Source organism: Balaenoptera borealis (assembly GCF_965194805.1).
Source record: "Balaenoptera borealis genome assembly, chromosome: 2".
NCBI classification, from domain to species: Eukaryota; Metazoa; Chordata; class Mammalia; order Artiodactyla; family Balaenopteridae; genus Balaenoptera; species Balaenoptera borealis.
This window is the reverse complement of record NC_138867.1, coordinates 31,440,254-31,465,154: the sequence shown is the minus strand read 5'-3', so window position 1 is coordinate 31,465,154 and position 24,901 is coordinate 31,440,254. Positions and strand designations below refer to the sequence as shown.

General features: G+C 37.1%; 1 protein-coding gene across 2 annotated transcripts in view; it reads right to left on the bottom strand.

Annotated features, from left to right (window-relative positions):
- The window catches only part of SPEF2 (sperm flagellar 2), a 185,125-nt gene that overhangs the window by 84,051 nt on the left and 76,173 nt on the right, over positions 1–24,901 (bottom strand). For both annotated transcript variants that reach the window (XM_082382147.1, XM_082382148.1), the window contains exons 16-20: positions 19,563–19,671; positions 18,370–18,527; positions 14,943–15,116; positions 11,093–11,167; positions 4,252–4,400 (exon numbers count right to left, since the gene is read on the bottom strand). In XM_082382147.1, the coding sequence (XP_082238273.1) occupies positions 4,252–4,400; positions 11,093–11,167; positions 14,943–15,116; positions 18,370–18,527; positions 19,563–19,671 (665 nt within the window). The remainder of the gene's footprint in view (positions 1–4,251; positions 4,401–11,092; positions 11,168–14,942; positions 15,117–18,369; positions 18,528–19,562; positions 19,672–24,901) is intronic.

The following is a 24,901-nucleotide window of genomic DNA, read 5'->3' as shown; positions in this document are numbered from 1 at the left end:
CTTACGGCATCTCTGTGAAACTTCTTGCTCCTCCTTCCTCCCCCTCCCCCAGCTAAGTCCTATTTCAAATCATTCTTCGTGTCTGAGCTCAGACATATTTTTTTCCAGAAATCCTTCCCTGATCCGACAAGTGTATAGGGTCATCGTCTGAAGTTCTGAAGTCCCACCTTAGCACCCTGTACTTTTCTCATTAGAGAACTGATGGCATTAATTGTAACTGCTTATTTATTTGTCTATATTCACCTCTAGAACAGCAGTCTCATAAAACCAGGAAGAATTACTATCTTATTCACCACTAAACAGTTTTTCCTATAATTACCACAGTGTCTGGGACATAGTAAGTGCTCAAGAAATATTTATTGAATGAATGAATTGAATAATCACAGACCTCACATTTTGCCTAAGTTGGAGAACACCTAGGGTTCATGTCAGGGTGATGATGAATTATTTCTCTGAATTCCCCCTTGAGGTTTTACCTTTGCTGTAAAGTGCACCATGAAAATCAGAAAGTTTCTTTTACATTATCTTTAATGATGCAAATAAACAATGAAAAATAAGAAGTAATCAAATTGAAATAAAATTGAAGATACATATTATATTTTAATATAAACTTGCTGTACTAATTTTTCCCTTATTGGTTGTGCATTTATTTATTCAGGGACTTGCACATGGGGACCTTGGAAGTCACCTGGGCTAACCTCCTCTTCAACTGAGAAATACTAAGAGATCTAGAGACAGATTATACAATCTCTGTGGATCTCACTGATACATTAGGCACATTTCAATGCAACCCCCTCCAGGGTCACACAACTTGTGTCAGTGGAAAATGTTTCCTGTGTTGAGCAGAAATTTGCCTTTCTGTATTTTCTACTTATAAGCCCTAGCTGTGCCCTTTGGAGAAGGACAGTCTACATTCACACCATCTTCCCTATGACAGCCTGTCAACTATTTGAAGACATTGGTGAGGAGAAGTAGGCTGGGATTCAGGATGAAACTCGCTTGCTTTTGTATTTCCAGCACCTAGTACAGCATTTGCAAATAACAGGTACTCAACAAATGTTAATATAGTTGTAAGCAGAGTCACCTGAAGCCAATTTTATCATCAGTTAAATTTTCAGGAGACTGGATGGCTTCATCTGGTTCTAAAAGCCTATGATTCTATGTCTAACCATACTTCAAGTATTCATTTATCATACACATTTACAGTTCTTTCAATGCTCCTCTGAAATTATTTTAACACCTTTCTCTTACCTAGAGCCCCTCTCTGGTTTCTAATTTTTCATGATCTCTCTTAAAAGATGTGGTATCCAGAGTGGTGCTGAAGACCATTTTAAGTAAGCTGACTACTAAACCTCCTTCCTGGTGACTTCAAGCCATTAATTAACACTCTGTGTGAGGAGAGTTACCACTTAAGAATGGAACTAATTGAACTAACATCCTGTTCACAGTTCTTATTTATTTACAAGAACTTCATGAGAAATTGTCAAATACTATTTTGAATTCAAGATATACTATGTTCATGGTACTTCTCTGACCCACTACTCAACCTTGCTATCAAAGAAAAGGAACAGGCCAGTTCAGCAGGACTTAGTCTTAGTAAACCTGTCTGACCTCTGGGTGATCATTTTGTATGTTACAAGTGCTCAGAAGGCATGTGTTTAATAATTTTCTTTCCCATTTTGTCAGGGATTAACGTCTGGATCATTGGTCTTGTATGCTACTAAATCCCATCCACCTTTTGGTAAACATTTAGTCATTAGCCCACATCTGGTCTTCTAGATTCTCCCACATCTTCTGTGATTTCTATGAGTTATCGATAATGTCCCATCTGTAGTTTATTTAATTCTCTGGGATGTTATTTTTCTGGGTCTAGGCACTTGAACTTATGTGATGTGACTAGACGTTAAGACCTATCCTTTCCAATTAAATAGTCTTCTCTTCATTGACTGAAGCATAACAGGAAATTGGGTAGCCAAAGCAAGTATCCTCCAAGCTTCAGAAGCAAGAAAGCAAAGACCTATCACTCCTCTGCCTGCTTGGTGGTCTCTGAAACTTCCCTTGGGGCTGGCAAAGGGATAAGGACCCAGGCTCCCCTTGAACTTGGTTGCTGTCTCCACCTGAGAGAGCCAGATATGAAGCAATTCCCCTCTTTCTCTCACTCTGTCTCCTTCCCCATGCCTATTGAGGTAAGGTATATCTGGGGTCCCTGGAAGGCCTGGAACTAGGGTTGCCAGATAAAGTATAGGATGCCTATATATACTTCATTGATTATCTGAAATTCAAATTCATTTAACTGGGCATCTGTTTTTCCTCTCCATTAGTAGGTAAGCTGTGCAGCTCATGTGTGAGAAGCTTAGAGTAGAAAAGGACTAGGGTAGGTCATGTGGCCTGCTTTGTTTCCAGGTTCTAGGCTAATTCTGCTTGTAGCAAAAAGGAGTTCTCTACATGGTTTCACTTAGGTAACTAGAGGTCCGGGCTGTATACCCTCCCATCGTCCCCACAGACCAACTCCCCATCCTTCACTCTCCATCCTGCTCAGTGATTGCTCTAGGAGGCTAACTCATGTGAACTACTTCAGGAAACTCCCTTGCCTTCCACCTCCCAGGCAAGAGATGTGAGAGCAGGAAGGACATGAGGTCTGGTTATATGCTTCCCTGCTCCTCTCTGCTGGTCACTGTGGGTGGCTGCATCCTCTGGGAAGGCCACAGCCCCTGGCAGGTGGCCCTCTCCATGCACAGGTCTTCTTGAGGTCTGGACATCTGCTCCCTGTCCTCACCTTCTCAGGCCTAGGGGCCATAATAGCTCCTGGCTATCTCTTGTTGAGGGCAACAATCTAATCCTTGTAGATTTTCTCATTTACTGGCTACATACATAAAAATCATCCTTTATTCAACTTTCTTTGAATTATCTTCTGTTTTCTGCCAGGATCCTGACTAGATGATCTACAATGGAAGCTGGTGCCATATCTCAGTGTGAATATTTATTTTTCACTCATGTTTTCTATTTCCCTCTTGTCCTCTATGAATTTATTTCTCTCAAGGGCTTCAATGTTTGGAATTAAGGATTAGATTTTAATATTTTTGTCCCTCACTCTCCAACTCCTACCAAATAATATCATTTTAATTTTATCTCCTTCTCAACAACCACTTCTGTATCCTGCTTCTATGACAGTTTTTGAATATATTTATTTTTCAAAGTAGCTACTATTTGGCTGAGTGATATTAATTACACACATCTGTAATTCTATCATTTAATGTTCTCATCTTCAAATATTTTCTGTTCTAATTTCTCCCTCAATGCTAATTAATTCATCAGAGCCTTATCAAGAATCTCTAACATACTCTTCACTGTATTTGATTCTGTATTGAATACAGTGAATTGTCCCACATGTTCCTACCCTCCCCCAAAGAGTTTACAATTTAATTGAGGGGATAAGTAAGACATTTCCCCAGGAATGCTCAATAATAATTGCAATTCATGATTGGGTCTCAAGTGCCTGGCACAGATGGTCAGGGCTAAGAGGTCATAAGAGTAAGAAACCATGGAGGACTGGAATTAAGAAGACAGGGACTGAGTCTTTCAAAAAACTCTTTGTCTTTTAAAAAGTTTTAAAAGAAAGACCATTCTGTGTGATTCTCCCAAGATGATTTATCTATTAAAGCAGCCCGATTTGCCTAGGTGACAACTGGGCTTTGCAGCTGTCAGAGCATGAAGAACTGAATGGAGCTTCCAGGGCTCACCTGGGCATCTCCTTGCCTGACACTAGGGTACCCATTTAAAGAGCTCAGGCCAGATAGCTCTCTGTTCTTTTATTAGTTTAGTTAGCTTCAAAATTTTCCTTCTATTTCTAAAAAGTCAGGGGTTAAACTTCACTTGGAAGCATTATGATGTGGGCATAAGAGCATGGTTGGAGGGCTATAATTTGCTGGATATGTGTTCTGGGGAAGATATTCTTCCAGGAAACTGCATCTCTGCTTGTCCCTGGGATGAAAATTGGTCCTCAAAGAACCCATTTGTTCCCCTGATTGCAGCACTCAACAGCCGCTCAAAGCATGACTCAGAAACTTTAGGGAGCAGAGAAAGCATGGGATGTGATTCAATGAGTATTTGCAAAAGATCACCTCGGCTCTTTGATGAATATATATATTACCAGCTACACAAGGCCTTTCGGATGGTGCAAATAATGGTGTGAATCTTCCTATAAAGAGGAGAAAGAACAGATTCTACTAGCTTGAGTCTAAACTGCCGTACCTCAGGAATTGGTTCATTCACATACACCCATTCTTCTGATCCTGGCTTAGATGGGGGTGGCACTACTGGGGCAGGTGACACATCCGTAGAGTCAGCAGGTGATTTCTTTACTGGAACTTTCCCTCCTGGAGATTTTCCTCTGGGAGAACCTTAAACATGCATATTAAATCATGCCATTACAAGGAGATGAATGGGACCAGATTGTGGTGGATGGATAAACCTATGATGCCATGGATTTCAGGCAATTCATTAACTACTTTTTAAGCAACTTTGGGCAGCCTTATCAAATAAAAAATAAAAAACATCATTTTCTATAGTCTCCAAATTAACCAATAATATCTATAGTAATTTTTTTTTTAAAGCAATGCAACTTCTCTTGTCCAATTAGCTATGGAAAACAACTTGATATTTTATTTTCATCTCTGTCCTTGCTTCCACAATGAACACATGGTTTTTACGAAGTTTAGGCGCCAGAGAAAAGTGTATTTTATTTACTATTGCAAAAACTGGCAAATTAAACACTCACCCTGAATGAGAAAGAGGGTAGCTATAACAGGAGCGGTGCTCTTGGTGTTCTTTGAAACCCAGGGGAGGAGCAGGGAGAAAGAATGCTATTGTAGGAGTCAGTGAGAGATGTAGGGGAGGAGAAGGGGTACCTCCTGAATATTCCCACATTCCCTGGATGAGACAGAGGGCTTCTGAGCTGGGAAACTATATCTCTTTCTACAGTCAGGGTGTAGGGATGAAGGCAACTGTTGTGCTGTAGGTCTGGCTGAATTAAGACATGCGGGGGAGGGGAGAAGAAGGAAGGGGAGAGAAGGAGAGGGAATGGAAAGAGAGAGGAAGGAGGAGAAGGAAGAAAAGGAGGTGGAGGAGGAGAAAGAGAAAGAGGCCTAATTTCAGCTCAGAATCCAGAAAGGGCATGTGCCCCACTCTCTGTGAGAACATCCAGGGGGGGATTCTAGACCTGCGAAGCAGTACCCTTATGGTCTAAAAGATCTTGTGATTGGTCAAACTACCTTAACTCAGAAAGCACTGATATTTCCTTAAAGGATCAAAGTTATAGTTTAGAAATTCACTCAGTTTAAATTCCACTTATTTTCAGTTTCCTTATTAAGATTTTAGATGCAGTTTATAGATGCCTGCAGAATTTGCAGCACTTTCTTTCCCCAAAATATATTTCTTTAATGAGTATTATTTAATGATAATGCTGTTTAGAAAAGTAAATATATCTTCCACTTTTATACTAGTTTAAAATATATGGATTATAAGTAGAGGGGATATTGTTAATTATGTCATATGAACAGTTTAAATGACTTCTACTTATACAATTAAAACCAGTATTCATCATCTACAAGTTTAAAGTTGCATCTAGGTTTTTTTTAATTAGAAAAATTTAAGAGCATCTTTGTTCAGATGAAAACCAAAAATGTTCATAACTTGCTATATTTTTCTATATGATAATTTTTCATTCTCTGAACTGAATCTCTGGTGAAATAAAAGTGACAATACTATGGCCACTTTAAGATGAATTTCTCAAAGGAGAATTCCTAAGGAGAACTTTGTAATTATAAACGTGAGACTGGAATGAGTTTCTTTTTCTTCTTTTCTTATATATCAAGAACATTCAGTGAAAACTGAGGGAGCCAGGGAACATTTTTGGACAATGTGCTTTGATTTCATTTAACTTTTATCTAATTGTTAACAATGAAAATGCTAAAGGGTAAAAGATTTGAATGAATAAAAATGTATCTATGTCACCGTGAGTGAAAATAGGTGCCACTTTTGAACAAAATCTATTGACATCTCAAATGTCATGAGGGTCATTCCTTTTTAAGTACCACCCATGCAACCATGTGAAGACTTCAGTTTCTAATAAGATATTTGCTTTCATTTGGAAGTTGGATTATTGAGTCCTCAGTGTGGCCATTCTTCATGCATAAAATTCTGGAGAGTAATCTATGCTTAGCATATCGTAAAGATAGATTTTAGCAAAATTTTTTTTGGCCAGTTATAAGAACCTAATGGTATTACACAGAAGCACGTGGAGCGAGAACAAGTATAAATAAAATGAGGTCAAAAGAAAAATGCAATCTTAGGACATGGGATTTATTTAATCATTTTATCAGTAAAGAAACGGTCAAAGTTGAAACGATAGAGCAATAGGCTTGAGCAAAGAAAATAACATAGTAGGAGCTCAGTAAAGGTAAGAATAAACTTGATCAATTGATGAGAGGACATTAAGAAAACTAGAACACTTTCAGATTAAGTTGGCACTACTCAGGGAGATGAGAGGATTGTAGGAAGAAGGAAAAGATGCGAAAAGTCTGATTTTTTTAAAAGAAAGGCATTATTATTACCTTTCAGTCCTAAAATATTTCCTAGTAGGATCTGGCTTAATTAAGGGCTTCCCTAGGTAGAAGTTAGAAAACTGGTTAACAGTGATGGCTTTCTTATTGCCTTGGTTCAGCGAAAAACGACTCTGGTTGGTAACTGAAGTGGAGACTCAGGATGCCTTGGCTAAGATGAAAATTTTTGCTCTGCAGCAACGTGGCCAGGAAGAGAAAGAGGTCAGTGCCAGGTAAGGAGCCAGAGATGGAACATGAATCAGCTTATTCTCTAAATCGCTATTGAGAAGCTATTTTGGAAAAGTTTTCTCTCCATGGTGTCCTAGAGTTCATATTGTTAGTCTGTGTGGAGCTGGAGATATGGAACATGGGCAACTATAAAGTAATGAGGACTGGTTCTTTGGAATCCTTTATAGGACCTGATTTTAGTATAATTGTACTCAGTGATAAGCGTTGGAAACTCCTTCAGTCAATTTTGCAAAGGATTCCCCTTTTTGCCCACAGTCTTTAATAACTTTGTCTGGAGTCAATAATCATATCCCATACTTATTTAGCCCCATTTACTCTGAGCCAGATTCTGTTCCAGCTGCTTTTTTGGATATTTACTAATTCCTTACTACAGCCACAGAGAAGTTACTTTTATGACCTCATTTTACATAAGAGGGAACTGAGACTCACTAAGGTCAAGTTACTTGCCCTAAGTCACTCGTATGGTAAATGGCAGAGCTAGAATGTCGGCCCAGGCAGGCTGGCTCCAGAGTCCATGCATTTGACTGTCATACTTGATTGCCTTTTTGTGTCTATTGATGTAATTCATGTTCAAAAGTGTTCAGTAGATTGATATTTAGAAATTTGCAAGCTTTAGAGTAGTTTTTTTAATACTATTTGCTTGGCTCATAAATTGATTTTAAGACTGTGTTGTATTTACATTGCATTACAATTAAATTACAATTTAATTTTTCTACTTGTGGTGAAAATTTTATTAAAAGCCACAGTCTGAGAAATCAATTCATTGAAAGACTCATACTAAAGAGTATAAATAATATTATTTAACTCATTTATATTAGATGATGGTATTAAGGCAAAATCCAGGGAAGCTATGAGAACAGTGTTGAGAGTTAATATGGAGTGTAGATTACATTCGCCAAAGTGTAAAGAGGCTCTAACTTTTCCTTCTCATAGGTTAATGATTCCTAACAAAACACTACCTTATTTATTTTGACTCTCAATTTCCTCATCTTTGAAGTGGGAAATGATCATTTATGCTTCACAGGTGGTTATGAGGATTACGTGAGATTATAAAAATTATCTTGTATAGTTCCTGGCGTAGGGCAGGTACTCCATAAGAGGTAGTTTGTTACTATTATTATGAATTATATTATCAAAGGAGATTGTTGAATTTTGATATCTGAACCATGATTGTAAATTAATCATCAACTTTCTAATGTGTGGCATCAACTTTCAGATGAAACCTAACGTGTTTTGCATGTGCTCTAAAATCTATTAAGACCTTGTATATTGCACCACATACTCTCCTCTGTTTAAGGTCCCAGGTGTTAAAAAATGTATTTTAGAAATTAATCCTAGAAAAACTTAGGGCTTTTTATTTCTATTTCAAAGTATTGTTATATACATGTTGTTTTTAAAAATGTAATCCAACTTAAATATTTTGGGGAACAGGACATCTTATAAGTAATACATTAGAAATAGCTGAATGTTTCTGATATTCCAATGGCTAAAATAGGACAATAAGTCTTGGGCATCAGTATAGTAGTTCTTCAACTTTAGGGATCACCAGAATTCCCTAGAGGGCTTATTAAAACGCAAATTGCTGGGCCCCTCCAGGAGTTTCAGATTCAGTAGGTCTGGGGTGGGGCCAAGCATTTGTTTTTTCTAGTAAGTTCCCAGGTAATGCAGACGCTGCTGGTCCAGGACTGAGCTTAAAGAGCCACCATGTTAGTAGATGCATCTAGGTATTTCAATTCCATTTCATTTTCATCTTTTTTCTCTGTTCTTCCATGTCTTTCCAATTAAATGTCATTAATGTTTATAACATTGAAATAACATTTATTGCTACGTGGCCTGATAGCACCAAAAGTTTAAGTCAAATCAGAAGGCAAGCACTGGAACAGTCCCAATACTAATACATGCGCAGGCCAGAAGAACTAAAAAGGACATGAGTTCCAAACATTTATCCCACAGATCTCTAGTCCCAACGGATACCCCTCCAAGAGAGAGTTCTGCAGCCACAATGTTTTGGGATATTACATAGTGTATCTCCTACTGCCTTAGAGATAGATGATTACAGGAGATACATGTCTATATTGACATCTATCTCAGTTGAGATTAAAAACATTTTAATTTGGTGTAACTCAGCATTTTCTGAAATTGGTTGATTAAGGAAAACTCTTCATTTAGCCCTTAATTAACACCTCCTACATAAGGTCATAGAGTTGAAAAGCCCTTATTTTATGAAGGAATAAGGTGGGACCATGGCAAATCGTTGAAGATAATAAGAAATGCTTTAAGAACACCATAAATACAATTGCAAATGGCATTTCAGTGTCAAGATTTTGGAGGGAGAAGGTTGGAATTGATCTAATACACAGAGAAAAATAGGGATGAGTCAAAGATTCCAATAGCAGGAAACAATAAGTCTGAAGGAAGGAGAAAGGAGATGGTTCCTCAAATCATAAGAGATGCTTTCAGTATAATTGGTATCAAACAGCCTGTGAGGTAAACAGATAACCAATGAATAGTGTTCACCCCTAATGGAATTAGTTCCAAATATTAAGAATTAAAATCATTAAGACTTCCTCTTAATGAAGGAAATCCTGTTATACATGCCAAAACAACAGCATTTCTATGTAAAAGAAAGACTTCTAAATCTTGATCGAGAGTTTACCTATTTCAAATATTATTGAACAGAGTAGAAATTGTGTTTATGGAAATAGAAACACAATAGTAAAATAAAAGCAAGAAAATGTTTGAAAGTTCTTGAAGTTACTTAAACTGAGCTAACTGCATGACTCCAGTGAATATATATATTTTACTGGTTGAACTTGTAGTTGCTTATGGTTTGAGTGTGTATACTTTTATCTAAGGATGCTCTCAAAGCATGTGAATTATTATGTCTAACGATGATTTGGCACCTAATATGCATAAATATATTTAATTCCTATTTTTGATGATTCTATGCTGATCCTTCATTTGCTTTTGCTGATCACAATAAGAAAGCAAGGGATGCATAATGTAAATGTGAAAATTATTCTCCTATTTGTAAACAGGTGAGATAGAGCAGAGCATAAATTATAGCCAAAATTATAGCTAAATATTTCATCTCAGTGCTAACTCACCAATGACTCTAGTTATATAAGCCTATCAGGTCATATAATCAGAGAAGGGTAAGATTCTTTGAGAATCATGGTTATGCATATTTAAATGCCAAAATAAAGATCCTTTTAAGCCCATCATTTTGTGAACATGGCACAATCTTGGGCTGCTACTACACTGGCAATTTGTAATGAAAAATTAAGCAAAGGTACATACTTCATGACAACCCCCTTTGTATGTACCCTGCAAAAGTCAACTGTATGTGTCCATAACTGCATTTCAATCTTTAATTGGTTGGTGTAGCAGCTTCAATGTACAATCTAACTAATATGCTTTTTAAAGCCTATTTTCTTCTACCAACTATTAATTATTTACAAAATTTTATCCGCCTTATTTCACAGAAATAGTTAAAATAAAATAGAAAAAAAAAAAGAAATTAGGGTCAGGAAAAATACAACTTAAAGTAGAAGGTCAAAACCAGAAGAGGAATTAGAAAGCAGACTCTGGGATCTAGGTCCTTGCACAGATACTAAATCTTAGACACTAATTTGTTTCTGTACTTCTAGATAGCCAAAACAGAAAAGGAAGTGCTATCATTTAGAGGTGCTAATTATCTAGCCATGCAGAGGAAGAAAGATTTTCCAGTTCCTTGATTCTGAATGAAATTTCCCACCTACGATTTCACATAGGGGCGACTTAATGATATAATGGGCATACTATCCCTTCAGAAAATAAAATACCAGGTTATTATTGGTATAATAAAAGTTTTACCTCCACTGCTATTGTATTGAGGACTTTATATCAAAGCGCTTATCAATGAAAGCAATTCCATGGGGGGTCCAAGAAAATACGGTTCAGCATGTAGTTTTCTGATGGCGAAGCTTAGCCCAAGGATAACACCTATAATATCTATGATGAATGGATATTCTGTACCTTAGACATTCTCTAAATTATTCCTCACAAGCCTCACTTTTCTCAGCAGGACCTTTGCTAAGACCCAGGCTACAGAAACACTGAGGTTCTGTTTTATTGGCAAGGGCTTATGGTTTACAAATGACTGAGAGAGGTATTCAGTGTATACTACTACATAAATATAGCTATTTTCACAGAAAATTATAAAAGGCAGAATTATATTTAATCATATCTATCTTGATCGGTACCTTTTCTTTTGAGTGAAGTTTCACTTTTCTTCCCTTTTCCTTCCTGAGGAGATTCTCGATTACCATGCGGGGGTTCTAAACAAAATTCAACACATAAATATCATTGATGATTTTCTTCAATATCCTGGGCTATGATTTGTAAGCAATCAAATGTTATTTCTCAAAAACAGTTATATTTGTGAACTGCCTAAAATGGCTTAGGCCTTTACTGTGAGTTAAAATTAATCTGAAGACAGACTGTAGATTGAAATTTCTTGAATGACAACCCTGATAGTACTATACTATTTTGTGACATTGAGAAGTTGAGTCCTAAGCTTAATATCAACATTTGGTAGTGAATTTGATTGTAAACTCTTTAATGCAACATAGTTGCAGAATTTTAAAAGTTAGTCACAAGTCCATTTGAAGCAGATGGCTCTATTTGGATATAGTTCACTGGAATGATCCCTATACAATAAGACAACTGGGTCTGTGACAAAAATGATGCCAAAACACCTTGAAGAAGAGTTAAATAACCACATTGCTTTGCTATGGAGCATCCTTGAACTTCTATTGACCCCAAACTTGGTTGCCTTGTGACTTCTACATTCCACTGTGCATTGACTGTAACTTGTAATGCAAAGGATGGTTTGGGAATATATACGTTGGGTTCCCCAGAATCTAATTCAAAAACATATTGGAAAGGGGAAAATGGGAAACTGATGAACTGGAGGTCAATAAGGTGTCCCAAATAATAATTAGTTCTTTGAAAAAATCACTACATTCCACATAATTTACCAAACAAGTTTAGTCGTCTTCCTCCCTTTGCCCTGGGCTACATTTTTTTTTTTTTCCTTCATTGGAAGAATGCACATATGGGACAATTTAAATGCTTGTGATGGAGAGATCATCTGACCTATTCTTTGTATTTAGAAGTGTTTGTTACTTATAAGAATGTGTAAATACATAACTCATATCACTTACATTTAAATATCTCAGCTCCAAAAACCAAGATTCCATAGAAATAAGACAAGTGAAGGAAAGAAGGAGTAACCCTGAAACTTTGTTAATCTCCATAAAAGGACTTTTAAACATCCAAATAGTTGAACACCAAACTCATTCATAAATAAATAAATAAATCCAAACATTTGAATTAGTTGCTTTTTTTTTTCTTAGAAATAAGCTTAAAAAAAAAAAAAAAAAAGAAATAAGCTTAATAAAAAAAGTCTAGATAACCTCTTAGTTCCTTTAATAACAATACTCTGGGTAACCAATCATTTAGCTCTAAACTTTACAAAAGGCAACAGCAAAGAAGGTAAAAGTAGAGACACCTAAGACATTGAACTTATAAAGTATTGTGAGCAAGTCTAATTTCTGCTGGGGATAGCATGCACTCTGCCTATTTTTAAAAATTATTTCCAAAATGTATTCTGAGATTGCAAAATATATTCCTAGCAGCACGGATAGATAGCAAGCACTACCATACTTTGTCACACTCAGAACTTTAGTTTTAAATTAAATTCTGACATTTGGTAGTAGACTTGATAATAAACCCTTTAATGGGACATAACTGTGAAGTTTTTCAAATTTAATCTCAAGTGCATTTGAAGCAGATATAAAATACAGAACTGTTAAAAATTAATAAACAGAAAGCACAAATAAATAGAGTCAGGAAACCAGAAGGGGGAGCTCTCATGCCCTAAGAGGACAGCATTGCCCCACAGGAGGAAGGAAGACTACTCTTCTTTCCTGGCAAGGACTCAGCCAATGAAAAGTCATGGACTCATCAAGTACTATGTCCCTCCCAACTTCCTTTTCCCCTCTATAGAAGCATTCTCCTTCCCTTGTCATGCGGAGACTTGCACATGGCTTGCCATGGTTGCAGACCCCGAATTATAATTTCCTGCTGATTCTGAATAAACCCATCTTTGCTGGAGAAATATCTGGCAGTCTATTTGTTTCAGGTCAACAGACCCATATACAATGTAGAACTATATTTGGACAAAATGACTATTAGTACTCAGTGTACTATACTTCCTTCTTTACCCTATTTCCACACCCCCCTTTTTTTTTTTTTTAAGTAAATAATTTCTCTTTTCTTCTCAACTTTTAAAGGAGATTGTAATTGGATGTTTGCTTTGGGTTTGTTCAGAAGCCTTAGGCTTTTAGTTCTGTAAGTATGGTCTTTTGAAAAAATTTAAGTTATTTATATAAAAATAAACAAACCTGGCAACTTCCCTTCCTAAAATCATTTATCCCAGCTTCCCTGAGCTGTAAGGGCAGCGCAGCCTGTGCTATTGCCTCATCAACGTCTACTAGCACTGAGATCCCCTTGCAATGATGCGTTGCAGTTGGAAGGCAGTAATTGGGCCCCTGGGGATTAATTCTTCTGTACATTTTTAAAGATCAGGCACTAACCCTGCCCTTGGTGGAAAAAAGAGACAGATACAACCACTCTTTGGAGCAACAATAGCTTTATTATTCCTCCAATGCACAGTATTCAAGTATACAATTTTATTTAATTTCACGAGCAAACTTAAGAAATTTAAAGGCTGAACCGTGTTGTAACCAGAAATGCTGAAGATGGGTTTCAGGGAATGGCTCCAATCCACAGATACTCCTGACCGTGAGGCCGAGGGGAGGAAAGGGAGGGGAGGCCACGGCCATAGGTTAAAGGCCTAGATGGGTAACTCCAGGCTCCCTTGAGCCTCTGTGGAAACTGTCTTCCCTGGCTAAACAGCATTTTTAAGGTTTCCATTTGTCCTTCAGACCACTGCTTTGTTTTTCTAATGGGGAAAGTATGTATGGTTAATTAATTGCTTTGTGCTTTATTGTTTCATATGATAAAATATTTTTTTTGAATTTGCATATTTTGCCTTTAGTTAAGCCCCACTTTATTGAAGTACAATGGTCTTTAATAGACCATAATATATGTTATTAAAGTTTTCAAATGTATTTGTTTAATATAAATAAATTGTATTAAAAAAATCAGACCCATCTCAAATCTCCATGAAGTAGAAATATTATGGAGTTTAGAAATGCAATCATGACACAATATCAAGAATACCTAGGTAGACTTGTGTAACTGCACAGCCAGCTACTTACAAAGCTAAAACCAGCCACTAGAGCCACATTTGTTTCATGCACACAGCACCAAGCTGATCCTGGCATTCTCCCAATATCACACATTTCAACAATTGAAGATTTTACTTTTGTCATTATATTGTCTACCACTTGACTTAATGGTCCTTAGTGGTTAAGGATCTAGAAAGAACTTAAGCTAAAAAATATTCTCTATACAAACTCTATTCATGTATGTTATATATTACAAATACACAAGTTTACTGAGATGTCAGGTGCTTGTTTCTAGGCTTTTATAATCACAGAGCACTGAAGAGTGACAGTTACATATAAATTTTAGTCTCTAAAGAATGCTGTTGGCATGTTTCCTTATTCCTGTGGACAACAGGTTGTGCTAACTCTCATTTTCTGACGATGGTCTCGCTTTTTGCATAAACACAACCCTATCACTCTGCAAATAGACGTCTGTCCTCTTGATCTGCTCTAGTCTCCTTCTGGTTATTCTCTGCGCCCTCCTTCCTCTCACCTGTGGTCTTATTCTAATCAGTAGATCTGGGTGTGAGGACTCCACATTCCTTCCCACACAGTAAAGCACCTCCGCTCTGTGACAGCTGTGCTCTCAGTGACTACTGCTTTTCCTCTTCATCTGAGCAGACAGCTTGCTTTCATATGACTGAAGTTGCTCAAAGCCTGAATCTAGATAAATGGACTGGTACTATCATTTATAATTCTTTTCTAAAATGAACATGAGAAACTGGCAAACAGGATTAGAAATCGTTCTGTCAATCACCTGATGCTGGTTTTCCTTTTGCAGCAGGAGTTTTGGAACGCTCACGCTGAGGGTGGACTTCCTTCTCTTTTTCTGGTTCAGGAGGAGGAGGGGGAGGAGGGAGAGGTGATGTAGCCTCAGTTGGGGAAACTTCTTCTTTTTCCTCAGCTTCCTTTTCTTCTAATTTCTTTTTCACTTCAAAAGGATGGTAAGAATGGACCTTTATTAGCGGCTCCAGACACCTACTATTTCACTTGAACTAAGATAAACCTAAATTAATATAAAACTGCTCTTACTGAATTAGGGCAAAATTCATGTTTTAGGGCTCTCCTTTAAATCATTCAGTCCGTAAAACTAAGATTTGAAGTCTTCTCTGCCTGGTTAGAAATACCGTCTCCCCTGCCTCTGATGGGGATGATGTGTGTGGGTGTGTGGGTGTGCGTGTGTGTGTATCAGGTGGGAAGGCTTGTTAAGGGGGTGCCATGTGTAAAACCAACAATCTAGAAGTAGCTGGTGTGTTGGGATAGAAAAATAAAAAATTACGTCAAAATTTCCAGGGGAAAAACAAGGTGAAAAAGCACAAAGAGAAGGTGAAGAGCGATGTGACAGAAGAGGTGAGGGTCGGGAGGACACGGAAGAAATGCGTGGCACCGACATCTAGGGGTAAATACATATGAAGCATTTAGAATGGTGCTTAGTACACAACTAAGTCTTAGCATTTCATTCATTCATGCAGCAACTACTTATTGAATCTGAGTTGTGCCGTGAAGAAAAGCAAGGGTTATAACAATAAGGTAAACTACACCAGTACTGTCAGTAATAATAATAATAAGAAGAAGAACAATGTTAGGCACAGTTGTGATTGCCAGAGATACAAAAGTAAAACAAAAGAGAAAAATCACTGCCTTGTGAAGCTAAATAGAACAGAGTAAAAGGGGTCAGGAGTGCTGTGGGGCAGCTCTTAAAATTTATTTAACCAGAGTGCTTTGCAGGAAAGACCCGCTGAGAAGGTGGCATCTGAGCAAAGACTTGAACAGGTTCAGGGAACGTGTGCTCCAGGCAGAGCAGACAGTCAGCCCAAGGGGCTTGAGGGGCGGAGCAGGGCTGGTTCCTGAATGTCTAGGCTCCTATCGTTGTTATGGTCTTTTGCCTTTCGGGATTCAGGCTCACCCTTCCCAGCACGCCCTCCCCACCCTCCCTGACTTCCCAGCCCTCCACCCTGGAAACGGCCGCAACTTTACCCCTGTAGCAGGGGCAGTGAATAACTGCACCCATGTATGGCTTTTTTATCCATACTCCCTTTGTCCTCAGATTATTCTTTTCAATTCAGCAAGCCAAGGAGGCTTCATTCTATTAGATTTTTTTTTCAAACTGGAATTTTTTTTTCTGATTATAAAAGTGATAATTATTGCTTTAAAAATTCCAACAATTTAGACAAATAAGCAGAAAGAGAAATTCCCTGTTAAGTCTCTTTGTCCTCCTCCTTCTCCCTCATCAAGGATTGTACGGCTAAAGAGAAAACCACAGGCCCTAAATGGGGTCACTTGCGCTAAATAAAGCCCATGATACCAAACCTAGACTTACCACCTGCCTCAGTTGCAGTTTCTACCTTCTTCAGAAATGTAATTTTAATCCACCAGCTTGGAATTTTCTGGTCAGCACCAATGAGGTGATCTGTCATGTGGGTCCTCTCTATATCTCCCCATCCGCCCCAAAGAAGAAGAGGCAATCTGCATGGTAAAGACCCTTGCAGTCCCCTTCCTCCAAAAAGAAGATGTCCTGGCCCAAAATAACCCCCCCTTTTTTTTTCCCCTTTTGCTAATGACTTCCCTGCCCCACCCTCCTATCTAAAAAAGCCTTCCATTTGTACCGTTCCTCAGAGTGCCCTTCTAGTTGTTAGCTGGGACGCTGCCCACTTCAGGAATAGCTGAACAAAGCCAGTTAGAGCTTTGAATTTACTGGGTTGAATTTTGTTTTTTCTTAGCATATATTGTCAGACTCTTTTCTGTGCCTATATATTTAATAATAGACATACTTTTAAAAACAAAAAAGGGACAATTTAAATATAACCTGATTTTCCCTACTTAACAGTATATTATGATCATTTTTAAACAGCAGAATATTCATAGAAGTACCATATCCTTTTACTTTTTGTTTTTAGCTTAATCAGGATGTTTAATACAGAGCACTGGGCTAGGTAAATATTTATTATTTTAACGACAAAATATTTATTAAAAATAATTAACTGATTGGAATGTAAATCTTAAATAAGTGGCAGTAGAGTCTGTTAATGTAATAAGTGATCAGAATGTAAAATCTTTAGGAAAATGTTGAAGTGAGTCTGATAGCTGGCAAAAACACTGATTCTAATTGGTAGATGTTTGAAGCTACGGCTTAGAATCAGTTTGCTTTTGCCTCCCAATCAAGACCCTAGAAGTTTCCTCCCTCCTCTCAGCCTAATTTCTGAGTGTTAAATAACATGTTAAGCCTCTTATATACTATATGGGTTGATTTTTGTTTTGTCTGAAAGCTTCACATGGGTGTTTTTGGGGAGCAGACGTTTCGATGTGGATGCTTGTCTTTCCAAGTGTGAGCTCCTGGGTCCCCAAGGTGACTGTGGCTTACATCTATGCACTATTTTAGTGTCAGTTCACCAATACATTATAGTAGTTAGGTCATAAATCTAGGGATGGGAGACAGCATGCTACCAAGGCAGTTTTAGAATCCTTGTGATATTACTAATTTTGGCCATTTTTTATTATACCAAGAAATTGCAGTTGTCAATATAGTCAGGGGTGATTGATAAACAAAAGGGAAAGATTTATTTCTGAATTCATTTCTCAAAGGTAAAATCTCCATTGAAGTCTGGCATTGACAGTATATGAGCCTAAAATTCCTTTCAATAACAAATTCCAATAATACCATGAAAAGTTAATGGGCAATTACTATTGGTTGAATGAAGGAGGAAGGAGGTCGGGATGGTTTAATGTAGGTGAGATGCACCCAGAAGCAGGCTTATAAATAAGTAGTTAATAGTCAGTAAATTCATACCAACACAAGAAGATTTGGGGGGAATAATCTGCCTAGTGTTTTCATCCTAAAAGGATAATTCACTCATTGCTTCCTTATAATGCTGAAGTCAACAGATTGAAATCTTTACCCTTCTCTGTAACATCTTTAATTTTAACTCTGCTATTTTTTTCACCTGAAAACAACCTTTCAGCAAGATGACCTCTTTTGATTAAATTAAATTAAAGTGAAGAGAAAATAATCTTTTATTTAGAAACATTTGCAGTGGAAAGCTAAAATCAGAGGTAGAAGATACTTATAGTTGGTATGATCCAAAGAGAAGAGAGAAATTTGCAATCGCATTTTCACTTCCTCCTAAATTCATTAAAACCACACATTTTCGTTACGTAAGCTCAAAATTATAAAGAACTGTAATTACCTTTATTCTCTTTTTTCATTATTTCAGTCATAAACATTTCCTTTACTTTCTGGCACAAAGACTGTTTATCTATGTCAGCATTAATTTTTATCAAAATGTTTTCTGGCTCTGTAAACCATTGCTCCAATAAAGGCCAGTTGTCCAAGAAGCCTAAAATTCTGCAAAACCCAAATGTTATATGAATGTAACATATTGACAGAAATATTAAAGTAACATTAAGCATGATTTATCTGATGTACGTAATGAAAAAATAAGCTGTCAAAAAAAATCTGAAAAAGCGACTTTAAGAAATCTACAGGCAATGAAATACTATCTACTTTAAAGAAGAAATCATTTAATGCTGTCTAGCCATGTATTTTGAGGTATATGAGTGAGTAAAAGAAGATTTGGCAATTCTATCATTTCAGGAAAACTTTAGTGTGGGTTCATGTCTCTAAGTGAAGATCTAAGGAAACATCACCTATACTCATAGCAGACTAAACTCTGAACACCCTTTTGATAGTAGCTGCAGCCTGGGCCACATAGGTCATCTACTTTTTTCTTAGAGAAGTTAAAGAGACCTTTGAGTAAGTATAGATGGTTCTGACTTATTTGCTTTACTCAAATATACTCTTGGAATGATTTTTGAAACAGTCTTGTCTTCCAAGAGTAGACAGGCTTAATGTAGCTCAAATTCCTCTTCCCTGGTTCATTTCATATTTCTAGAGTTCTCAAGGTTTCAAAAAATTGTCTAATTTTGTCTAATTTTTTTTCCAATGAGCAAATTGCATATGATCAAAGGAAGGTTTTTAAAGCATAACTTCATTTTAGTAACACAGAAGTAGCTTTAGAATTACACTCTATAGTCTGATGCCTAGCTCTTTGACATTCCATGATCTTCATTGGCATTTGCTGAATGAGGGCTGAATTAGGATTCCATATAATGAACTTGTAAGTTCATGTAGCCATAAAGGGAAATGTTGCCTGATTTAATTCTTTGCTTCTCAGACTATGATGACTTGTGCTCTGAATATAAAAGCTAACACATAAATATTTCACTCAACATCAAAGCTACTTAGTTTTGTTTTACCTGTAAAAGACTGAATGCTAAGAAATACATTTTTTTTTCTGGATCTGATGATTCCAAAGTGACTAGTTGTCAGTTTGTTCAAAGGGTAAGAAAGAAGAAGCGAGACATTGAGTTTTAAACTAACCTATGCTGTATTTGATCTCTTAAATTCTGGTCCTCATCCACATCTTGGTTTTTAGCAGCTACACGTTGATTGATGTCTTCATGAGGAGTTTCACTTGAAAATGCTTCAGCTATGTTATGGAAATTACTTAATTAGACAATTTGCTAAAGCAGTCAAAGTTGCAGTAGCACTGCTAAAATGTACTGATACAAGAAAGTCAAATAGACATGGTCCTGCCTTTGGTCCAATATTAATTAAAATGTTTAACAAAATGTTGAAAAAGTATAGCTTTGGGATCAGAATTCAAATTTCCCTTGGAAATTGGGGAAAAGGAGGTAAAATACAACATTAAAGAGGAGCTGTAGTTTTAAGGTAGAGCATCTTGGGACTGACCATGAAGAGATGAGAATAAAAAATGATGGTTTGTCATGAATAACAAATTAGGAAACAATTAGAAAATCAACACCATGCTGTAAAAGCTAAGAATGAAATAGCAGGGTGGCCATAAAGTCAAATATGCAACTTATTTGTGGATATTATATTACAGTACAATAAAGTGATTTATCTTTCTTTCTAGACTTTATGATTTTTCTAGAAGAGACATAAAGGAATATACGACAAGAGACCAAAACCAAAAACGATCTCAACATCTCTGATTGAGTCCTATTCAGGATTAAGGTACAAAGTCCAGAATACTCATGAATTCAGAATAAATGGAAAATCATAAAGAGGAAAAAAAGCCTTGAACTAGATTAAAAGGAATTAGATTACTCAGTCAATGCAAGAGAACATTGAAGAGCGAATTAATAGTGTTCAAGAAAATGAAGGACCTTCACAGGATATAGCAATCAATTGTTCTCCCTTTACATTCATGATAGAAAAAGAGGAAATTACGTATTATAAGTAATCTAGAGATGACTTAAGGTATATGGGAGGATATGCATAGGTTCAATGCAAATATCACACCATTTTATATAAGGGACTTGAGCATCCTTGGATTTTGGTATCTGAGGGGGTTCTGGAATTAATCCCCTATGAATGCTGAGGCAAGACTGTATTACATTATTTTATATTCACAACAAAACTTGTGAAGTAGGATTGTGATTCTAAAATTGTCCCAAATGGCATAGTTCATAAATGACAGAGAAAGGATTTGATTCTAGTCAATCTAATTCCAAGCTCTGAACTTCTTTTTTTTTTGAACTTCTTTTTAATTTTTAAACTATTTCTTGAACTATACCTGCCAAAAAGAATGCATACATGATTATACAGCTCAATGACTTCCCAAACTGAAAACAGCACCCAGATCAAGAAACAAACATTATCAGCCCTAGAAGCCCCCTCATATTTCTTTTCAGTCACTATAAGTGACTAAAGTTATCCATCCAGAGCTTGCACTCAAAGCCTCTCAGTACCTCTCCCCATATTATGAACACTGCTCTTCCCTCTCAGGCTGACCACTGGCCCAAGGCACTGGCTAAAAACCCAGGCAGCCACCTATTCTTCCCTTCTGACAAAAGCTTATGCTCCCACACTGGCTGAACCTTCTCCTTAGGTCTCCTGGTCTCCTGCCAGTTGGCTTTGAATCTGGGCCACTCCTCTCTGCCCAGCCCTGGCAGGACTGATGTTCAGTCTTTGAGCCTGCTTGGCTTTGGCTTCATGAAGGCTGCTTCCCTGTGATGACATTCTTCAGGCTTCCCCACGGACCCCAAGCATTGCTGGTCTGGGAGGAGGAGAGAATAACACCTTTATTTTGAAAATCTGTCCTCCTTTGGCTTATATGACATTACTCTCCCTGGATTTCTTCCTTTCTCTCTAGCTGCTGCTTCTAAACACTTCTTCCTTTGCTCTCCCCATTATTCTCAAGTTTTCTTGGCTGTCATCCTGGGTATTTCTTAAAATACACTTTTCTTCCTAGATGATTTGTCTTACCTTCAAGCCCTTAACTTTAGTACACACTTCCCTCCTGACATCGAGACCCATTTATAGAACTGCCCTCTGAACATCTTAACTTAAAAGTCCCATAGGTACCAGGTACTTCAAGTTCAACATGCCCCTAAAGAAACTCTTGTGTTTCTTTCCATATTGTCTAAGTGAATGGTATTATCATTCAAAAAGTTGTGCCAGTCAGAAACTTGAAGTCACCCTGTTCTCCCTGCACTAAATTCACAACAAAATGAATGCCCCCATCCCAACGGATCAGTAAGTTCTATAGTTTCCCCCTAAATAGCACCTGAAGCTGACTCTTTCTACCTTGCCTCTCTAGCTGTCTTAATGCCTTTGTTGCTTTTCAGATGGTGATAGTTTTATAACTCATTTCATTGCTTCCAATCTCACTCCCCTTCCAATGCATCCTCCACACTGCAGCTAGAATGACCATTACGAAAAGCATATTGAATTGCATTAAATCTCAGCTTTAATAGAATTCAGTGACCTCACATGGCTTCAGGATAAAGTTCAAACACCTTAACTTGGGGCAAGACATTTCAGCTGGCCCCTGCCTACCCTCCAGGCTCATTTCTGTCACTCTTCCACACCCTGCTGCCTCTCCGTCCTAATGATAATCTTGCTGTTCTCTAGATAGACCCTGCTTGCCGATTCCCTCGCCCTTCCTCCCTGTCTTGGTCTGGTAAATCTCTTCCCATGCTGGGTTCACCTAGTATAGCATATAAGTGACTATATTATAATAATCAGCTTACTTTTGTTTCTTCTCCCACTACTTTGTCAACTACTTGAGGACAGGGACTTGCCCTTCATTTCTGTACTATCAGTTCCTGGCATGTTATAAATGTTAGATAAATATTTACTAGTGGCACCCTTTTAGCTCCCATCACTCTATAACAGTGTTATCTGATAAGACAGACCTTTCTGAGATGATGAAAATGTTCTGCATCAGTGCTGTCCAGTATGGTAACCATTAGTCACATACGTATATGAAATGTGGTCAGTGTGACTGAGGAACTGAATTTTTAATTTATTAATTTTAAATCATTTAAATAACCACCTGTGGCTATTGGCTGCCGTGTTGGAAGTACAACTCAATACTATAACTCCTTGGTTCCTTAGCTACAATTTCCACTAAATTCTTTGAAGGCAGGATCCATTTCTTCTTTATTACAGTATCACCAGTGCCAATCACAGTGTCTGGCATTTAGCAAGCACACAATAAATAATAAATGAATATGTGAATGAACAAGATATTTTTGAAGGATAGAATTTCATCTGTCCAAAAGAATTCAGGTGGGGTCTTGCTTAAGATGAGGAGAGCAAATTGGCAAAGTGATCTTTCAATGGCCATTCCAATCTTATATTCTAAAAAAGAAAAATCTTAAGATATGTAAGAATCACACTTTATCTTAACTTAAAATACTTGAACATAAAAGCTGCAGATAGATTTTCAAAGTTGTGGACATATTTAGCCTACTGAGTTCTGACCAAAACAAGTAAGAACTATAAACTCAATGATTTCATACTAGTTTTTGTGATTTAGAAGAACCTAATCTAGTAGTTGGCTCAGTTCACTTCAGACCTAGAATATATATGATTAGAAATACATATAAAAATAAAAAAATTAATTGTGCTTTAACACTAAGTTCTGAGGGTAGATAAGTAAGATTATTTATGTGTATATGTACAAAAAACTTGACAAAAAATAATTCTCCCTGTCATAGTGAATAAAGGGCATTTCTGAGGCTAGTTATAAGTAAGTGGTCTAGAATTAAGAAATTAAACTAGTTAGATGCTAACATCAGCTTTGATAAATTTTCCAGAACCATTTGTCATGTAATTTTGATAGGGAATTGAAAGAACTCAAACTGGATTGAGTAGATTTCTTGAAAAATTTGTGCCAATTGGTTTCCTTCTATTTTTTGAAACACACAACAAATGTTTCCTAGGGATCCTCAAGAGAGTAGGCAAAATTTCTAAGGCCCTTGTAGGATTATAATCAGCTTTCAGGGACCATCTCACCCACAGGTCTTTGTGTGTACTTAATAACTCGTCATATCTTGAAAGCAAGTCAGACTGATTTGAGTTCAGGGCCTTATTCTGTCAGTAGATGGCCATGGATTGCAGTATTCTTTGCCAATCGTCAGATGATCCTGAACAGGGATGAGAATTTGGCTGAACAAGCAGAATCATCACTACTGTCAGCATAGCTCCCTTGTATGTAGAGAAGTAAATTCTCCCTTTTGAGATCTGATGGACAGCATCCAGTTTAAGCTACTGGGCTCAACAGCTGAGGTCATATCTAATGGCTTTGTCATTTTATTTAACTAAACAATGAAAGGAAGATCTCAAAATTATACAAACTCAAAATAAGGAAGAGTGTGACCTTGGACGAGTCAAGTGCTCATGCTTTAAATTTCCACCGATAAATAAAGGCACTGAAATAGATGATCCCCTAAGTCTCTCCTAGCTCCGAATGTCATTGTGTTAGTAGTAACAGCAATAATGAAAGAATGATGTTACCATTTGTTAAAGGGCAGTTTTTTAAAAAGGTAAAATCAAGACACTCAAACAAATGTAAAATGACATCATCTAATTTTTCAAGTAATGAGGGAACCAGTAAGATGTGATGTTACAACTAGTACAAATGACAATCTGAATAACAGACCCATTTACAGGTAGTCAGGAATGCTGAAATAGATGGTAATAGATGAAAGACTGGTTACTGTGTATACAGCAATGTAATATTTGGAATCATCTTTTCAAATTATAGAAATTAATTTTATCTTAATTAAATCAAATTCATTTGCATGTCCATGAACAAGAATCATTTGAATTACTATTAGTCTCCTACAATTTATAGTTACAGAAAAGCCGAGTCAAAGCCAATGAAAGGCATAGACCCCTCTGAAACCAGATACTCCTCGGAGTCCAAAAGACAATACTCAACCTTCTATTGAAAGGATATCCAATAATCTTTTGTTCATTTCAAGGTCTTCCACTTTTTTTCCTAGTGGATACTATGTGTCTAGTATCATGTACCAGATTCTATCCTAAATGTTTAACATTTATCTCATTTAATACCTGTGATATTGTGATATAATAAGAAATATATATTTGGACTTTGGCTCCTGACACAGAGCTCTGAAAATCCTTGTAATTTCCTGAGTGATAGAGGTAAAAGAAGCATTTTTTTTAAATTCATAATATGCCCCTTTCAACTTTATCTGAGTTTATGCCAAAGAGGTGACTCTTGGATGGTAGGACCCTGTTGCCTGAGAAACCAAGTGACTCGAGGGCTAGAACTTTCAGTCCTACCCCCTGATCTCTAAGGAGGGGAAGGGACTAGAGACTGATCACCAACGCTCAATGATTTAGTCAGTCATGCCTACATAATGGAACCCCCATAACAA